The 7,115-nt window shown below is 42.6% G+C and overlaps 1 protein-coding gene across 1 annotated transcript in view; it reads left to right on the plus strand.

Annotated features, from left to right (window-relative positions):
* Positions 1-7,115, plus strand: part of RAPGEF5 (Rap guanine nucleotide exchange factor 5) — a 167,334-nt gene that overhangs the window by 91,988 nt on the left and 68,231 nt on the right. The window contains exons 12-13 of the mRNA XM_085307610.1: positions 6,402-6,462; positions 6,616-6,633. Of these exons, the coding sequence (XP_085163736.1) occupies positions 6,402-6,462; positions 6,616-6,633 (79 nt within the window). The remainder of the gene's footprint in view (positions 1-6,401; positions 6,463-6,615; positions 6,634-7,115) is intronic.

Genomic DNA, 7,115 nt, shown 5'->3' on the forward strand with positions numbered 1-7,115 from the left:
ACACACACAACTGAGCTTTTTTGTGCCCTAGGACCTGACAGCAGCCTTTCTGCTCACAAGAGGACTCTTGCTTAGTCATTCCCTATTCCCGTGAGCAGTTTCTTGCTTCTTAGTAACAGGGAAAGCAAAAAGAATCCTACTCTCAGCAGTTTTGGGATTACAGGAAAAAATTGAGTTCTTTGATATATGACTGTGTAGGGATATTAATCTTCTCCCTGATGCCTGTTGTCTATCATCTCTGTCTTACCAGTGCTATCCTTTTGACCCTTCTCCAAGAGCAGCTTGTTATTAACGTTGTCTTTGCAGCGGATGCTCGGTATGCAGATGATAACATCAACAATTTTTGTAAAAGTGCTTATTCTGTGCATTATTGTATGTGATATTGAAAATTGTTTCTGGCAACAAAGGATTTAGATTCTTTTCCTGATGTGACTTTTGCTTGTTTTACCACCATCTGCAAGTTGATAAATACTGGTATTCAGAAGAGGATCTGCTAAGCAGTATGTCTGCTTTTTGTTGTGCATCTCTGAGACAGATAGCTTGGCATGAAACCACTGTGAAGTTTTGATAGGATACCTGGATTTATTTTGCTTGGGAGATGATTATTTCATCATTTAAATTGTTTTATGGACCAATCAGAAGTCTCTTGAGAGCCAAAATAAAATCACTGTGTAAGCTATTTTAATTTTTCTTTGGTGAATTTCTCTTTCTTCCAGTATGCTGTGAATTAGCACATCTTTATGAAAGCAAGTTTAGCAACTGCACAGGGAAACAAAAATGTTAGAGTATAATGAAAAATTGGGGAAGATCTCTTGAGATGACAAAAATAACAAAATGTAGTATGAGTATTCCATGGACCATATTTTACAGGAAAACAGAACAATATATCCTTATGTGAGATATTTTTTGATTCTTAAGTGTTTTTATATGAAAAGCTGCTTTTGGTGTTTCTGCAGTCATACATGGTATTTTTTTTTTACCTGAAATTTGGAAAAAATGGTGATCATCAAAGTGACTGTGAAATAGGCAGTCCCATTTAAAAGGAAGTTTTGTAATACGGCATTTTAAGTAGAATTAGGATAATAGCTATTTTTAATTTTTGTCTTTCTAGAGTAAAGAGTGGGTAACCATTTCAAAAAAAATATATTTACCATTCTCCTTGGCTGAGCTGGGCTGGTGGCTTTAAAATGCTTTTGTCCTGCTGTAGCAGAAAGTAAATCAAGCCTATTAGTGCTGAATTTGGTCTCTGTTGAAACTCTGCGAAATACAGCAACGTATTCCAAGATGGATTATCCTCAGAGATCAGAGATACTGTAGGCCATCTCCTACTTTAATTGCGATGTGTTCATTTCCATCTTCTTGTCAAATAAAGAGGAATAGCCTGTAAGGACTGGGGCCATTTTTGTACATCTGTCTGTACTTCAGTGATTTTAAATCTAATTCTGCAGTATCCACAATAACAGACTCTAGTGAAGAACATAATGAAGTGTAAGCAAGTAGTCATCCTTAGTCTTTGATAGATGCTGTCTGAAAGAGAGTCTGTTATAGGAGAAGCTGTTAATAGATTTTTTTGGCTTCTTTGATATAATATAAATATGTCTGTGTTTTATAGCTAGGACTAGTCTCATTGTATACTACTTGGGTTGGAAAATCTCCCATATTATAAGAATCCATTTTTGTTTGCATATAAGAGTTGTCACATCTTATCTGCTCATTTTGAAAGGTATCTGTCTCAGCCTATTTAATTTCTTAATGAAAAATGCAGCCAACATGGTTCAGCAGCTGCTGAGAGTAAGGTTAGAGGTAAATACTGTTTTGCTATGTTAAAAAAAAATCTGGCAGTAGTTTCAGTGAAAAGCTCTTATATCATTATACTTCTGAAGTGAGATTTGAAATCCCTTTGGGGAAGAGCCTTTGTTTTTTTGCCATCTTCATAAATATCTGCCCAAATCTGGCCCAAGTTAGAGGCCAAAAAATGTAGTTTGCACATGCTTTGCAAAGAGGAGTTAGAGCTTTGCAGGTTAACGTTTGAAGACTCACTGAACTCTGAGCATGCTTCAGCCTGAGCCGAAAAAGGTTTTCATTACAGCTGTAGCTCTTGGGTGTTACAGCCAGGATCTTCCTGCAGGACATAATGAGCCCACACAGAGCTCTGAGTAAAGCAGTTAAGATTTTTATTGTGTCCAGGCCAGTTCTAAGTGAGCAAGTTTGGGGGTCTCTGCATCACCCTGTGGATACACACGCTTTCAGCCTTTGCAGAAGGTAAAGCAGGATTCCAACAGGCAGGAACATTTTTTCTCAGTTTTGACCCAATCCCAGAGCAAACGCATACCATGTCTTGAAGAAGAGAGAGTTGTTAGTGATGGAACAGGATGTAATAAAAAATCTTGTCTTATTCAAAGGAGACAAATTAAGGAATAACAGTCCGTATTTCCCAGTTTTCAGGCTTGATCTTTCCTCGTGTTCCCATGTCCTTTTTGAACAGGCAATGTGTTCCATTAAATGCAGGGATGATTATAACATTTAAGCAAAAATACACTTGTCCAGGAGGACAGTCAGTTTTCTGAAATGAAGATCTTGCTATTTTTGTGGGTTTTCCTGCTCTGTCACCTACTGGAGCACCTTCCCTGTACTTACACATCTGTGTTTCCAAACCCCCTTCAGGTCTCCACTCTTGTATTTGATGCCCATTTCTCAGAAGGATTCCCTGTGTGCCTGGGTTTTGTGTGCGGGGAAGTTCCCGGGATTCTTCTGAGGCAGAATCCTCCTCAGAGCCCAAGCAGCCCTGGGAATTCTCCGTGTCTGCCTTTTCCCGTACCACTCAAGGGCATACCCTGGCACCAGCATCAAAAGACATGGAGGCAGAAGCGATCAGCATTATCTGATAGTGTTGAGTCAGTTTTTCCAAATTATGCTGTAAAACAAAATGTTCTTGCCCTCTATAGTTCCTAAAGGAGGCAATTTCTTTGTTATTCAAAGTGATTTTGGAAGAGATAGCCTGTGTAAAGCTTGCTTCGTTGTATGTTGCCCGAGGAAGATTCACTTTGCCTTTGCTCAGTGGGAAGAGGTGTGTGCATAGATGGCTTTGTTCAGGTTGTCCCTTGATTTCAGTATGGCTTTCTTACTCATTGAAGGGTCTGGGCTTTGCCTGGGTAGCTTTGGGTCTGGCCCGTTTTTAAAAAAAAGCAGATGTAGAGATGCTGAAGAAGAGTTCTGTCATTGGGAAGTGTATGTTTTGAGTTGCTAAGTCATGATGTTTCAACGTGACAGTTTAGTAATGGGTAGCATAAATAAACCTTTGCACAGGTGCCCTGTCCCATGGAGGAGTGATGGGAAAGTGGGAGGTTCTTCCCAAAAGAAGAACCTTTATTTTCAGTGAAGCAGCTTTATGATGATATTTTGACTATTGCAAAGCATACTGTTGCTTCCTTGCTGGAGTAGGGCTGCAAAAAGCTTTTAGAAGGTAAATAGATTTAAAAACTGTTTCTAGTAGGAAGAGGGGAAGCAGCACATTCTGCATTTTGGTTCCTGTTTTGAATGAAGGGCAAACTAAGGAATTCTAGGGACATGGAAATATCCTAGGTTGTTACAGATACATGTTGCTTTGGCTAGAGTTTTGATTCCTACATATCAGTTCCAGATAACTCAGAAATCACGTCTCCCATAATAAAGCTGGCATCCCATGGCTATTTTCAACACTATCCTATGTACTTCTGCTTGCTTCTGCTCCAGCAGTAATTCAGAGGGTCATATTCCTACTTATGGAAAGCGTAACCTGAACAAGTTAAGGCTTGCTAAGCAAGGAGTTGCAGCCGTTTCATTCCAATAAGTATATAAATATTTATATTGAGCCAGGGTTCCTTTTGTGCTGAAAATAAAGGTAGTATGTGCCTGTTTTTTAAAAAATATATTACCCTGGAGATAAAATGGCTTATGTCAATAGTAGAAAAATAGATGTGAGTACTGGTATTGATTGTGATATTGGTCAAAAGATCTGCCACGTCCAGAGGGCCTTACTGTTTACTTGAAAGTCCTGCTGGTAAGTTAACATAAAGGTTGACATCAAGAGATGATTAATTAAAAGCCATAATAAACATGGAATATGATGGTTAACACAGATGGACACTAGCTAACTTTTAGCACATGCTTAACTTAGAAGAAAATGGTGGTTTTCAAGAGACAGCTAAGTCAGGGGGGAGTCCAGACCAGCGGCTTGTTCAAGGCTACATATTGAGTGAGACAGTGATCACTCTCCAGGGCATATCTAGTGCTCTTCACCCTGCTGCCTTTCCTCCGAGCCAGGCTTCCTCTGCAAGAGCCCAAACCAAAGGTGTCCTGAAAGTCATTTCCCACCCTCTGCACTGGAGTGGATGGAGTAATGTCAAATAGGCAACCCCAGAGGGCTCGAAGCTGGGGTGCCGCTTCACCAGAGGTTAAGTGACGGTTCTGCTGTTGATAGGCAGCACGCAGGCTGCCCCTGCAGCCTCTCTGCCCCAAATTCATCTGGACACCTGTAAAATGAGGGAGTTGGTAATGCTGAGCTGCTGGTGTATGGCACCCTGTATGGCTGGTGCTGGCTGCTTACACATGGGCTGTGTGATGCTCTGAAGAAGAAAGTGTTGAGAGATCACGTTATTAAATTAATTGATGGTATGATGAAAATGTCTCCTCAGTCAGTTTGTTGACTTCTAGGGACTCATCTCAGCTAGGGTGCTGCCTTGTACACAGGTTCTTACTGCTGTCATTTGTCCTCCTCTGCCAGTGACTTCAGATGGAGCAGGCTGAGAGCAGCCCAGTTTTCTTCCAGCAAGAATTAATTATTTCAGAGGCCATTCAGGATTCCAATAAATGAAGCATGCCTTTATGCCATTTTAGAATAAGATGAGCCTTGAGATCAGAACTTGGAAAAATTGGGGAGCTACAGAGGACTTTTAATTGTGCTTTGCTTTGTTTGAGGTAATTGTTGCCCGTAGTATGATTTTGGGGTCAAAATGAACACACAAAATTGTCAGGCATACCTGGGATTTTAATGAGATGATAATTCTTCCCATACAATGAAAGTATTTAAAACAGAAAATAGCCAAATAAATTCTCTATCCCTTCCTTTTTTTTTTTTTTTTTTGAAAATAACTGTTAGAGGCAATAAAAATCCAAATTCAGCCTGATTATCCTTGGGTTTTGCACAATTTTTGTCCTTCCTGATAAAATGGGTTGATTTCTCCTTCCCTCAAAATTGACAAAACAGGCAAGGACAAAAATAAGAACCTTATGAAAATCTTATCGTTAGAGCTCTTTATGTGTTTAGGTTCCATATAGTTATCCAAAAGAGTTTTTGGAAATGTCTCTGCTTGGTGAGATGTTAAAGTGGGAATGCTGTCTTCCAGCATAGCTTATTGTTAATGTCCTTTCAGTAGGATATAGCTTTCACCCTCCCACTGCTTGCTGTTGAGTCACTGCCAGCTGCTCATGTATGTAATATATATGGGTGTGCTAAAAATCCATTTCCATATATGTGAAAATAGATGGTTTGTACAGATACAGTGCCATACACCACACATATGCCCTATATCTGCTGCAGTTCAGAATGTCAGTGAGCTCAGGGAAGTGAGGACCAGGGCTCTCTTAGAGGATGCCAGAGAAAGAAAGAGAAAGAGAGAGAGAGAAATGGAGGGGTTGGTTTGTTCGCATAAACCTCCCTGTTACTGAATTGCTTTAATACTGCACCTGTTTCCAGTTCTTGCTCTCGTTCTCTTTTGTTGCTTTATTGCAGGTTTTCAAATATGTAGGCAACAAAAAAGCCCACGTCCGGTGAAACGGAAGATTACAATTATTCATCAGTATTCCTGTAACGTGGCTTCTCAGTAATGTCCCCTGGGAGTGTTACAATGAATATCTGACATTAATTGGCTCAGTACCTATATGTCTGACCTTGCAGAAATTTAATAGATCAATTCTACATGTTGTTTACTGATAAAGAAAACTTACTCAGGGCAGAGGATGCATCTTTGGATGTGCTTGAACCACACTGACAGCCAGAAGCAGTGATCACACTCACTGGATCATGGAATAGGAAACAAAATAATAGAAGAGGGAATCAGAAGGTGATTGGGGAATCAGAGAGTTCTCTATCTTGTTTTGCCGAGATCTGCTTCTCAGCAATTTTTAGGCTTCTTGAAGTCTTTGTCATTGCTGGATGCTGCACACTTGATCCACACATGCTAGTTTTTCTCCTTCAAGTAGTACATGTGCTGCCTTAATAAATGAATGTATCATTCCCATAGTGAGCGATAGAATTCTAAACCAGGTCAGATTTAGAGGAACGGCCACTGCCGTATGCACTTGCATTTAAATAGCTCGCTCTTTTGTGTTGCTCACACTCCTACGACAGAATCCGCTAGGAGGATCTCGCAGTGGGCTCGGAGCAGCTCTCGTCAGCCAGCGCGTTTCAATGCGCCCCGCTCGGTCAGCAGCAGGCCCTCGTCTCTGCGCTGCACGGTGCATGGTGCACAGTGCACAGTGCACAGTGCACAGTCAGCTGGCTGTAGCTGCTCGGTGCCTGCGGACGCGGGCTGCGTGTGCAGAAATGGCTGGTTGTTCGGCTCCCGTCTGCTCAAGGGAGCCCAGACGGGGAAGGTCGATGCACTGACCCGTCTCCGTTTGGCTGATATTCATGCAAGGGGTGTTCACGCAAAGGGTGTTCACAGGGCTTAACTTTCTGTGCTGCCGTTTGTCTCGCAAGTCAAAAAGTTGTTGAGAGGGAGGGAGATATTTTGAAGGATGCCTAGCGACATACGTTGCATCCCTGCCTCACTGTTTTTACTGCCTTTGTTTAAGTACAGGAGGGAAGCGGTGCGGAACGCGTGTTCTGCTTGCGTAGGGCGCGAGCTGTGCCTGGAGCGCCCGGGAGGCCCCAGGGGCTCGGGCTGCTGCAGGCTGCCCTCTGCTCCCTCCCGGTTGACAGCTAACCGAGCCCTGCGCTCCGGGAAGCGGCGCGCATCCCTGCCGCGGGCTGGTGCCGCGCCCCGGCCGCCGCGGGGGCCCGGCCCGCCCGTCCCGGCGCGGCGGGCCCTGACGGCGCTCCCCCTGCCCTGCCCTGCCCGCAGGCGGACGGCGGC

Source organism: Rhea americana, unplaced genomic scaffold (genome assembly GCF_003343005.1).
Source record: "Rhea americana isolate MKP2758 unplaced genomic scaffold, rheAme1 scaffold_26, whole genome shotgun sequence".
NCBI classification, from domain to species: domain Eukaryota; kingdom Metazoa; phylum Chordata; class Aves; order Rheiformes; family Rheidae; genus Rhea; species Rhea americana.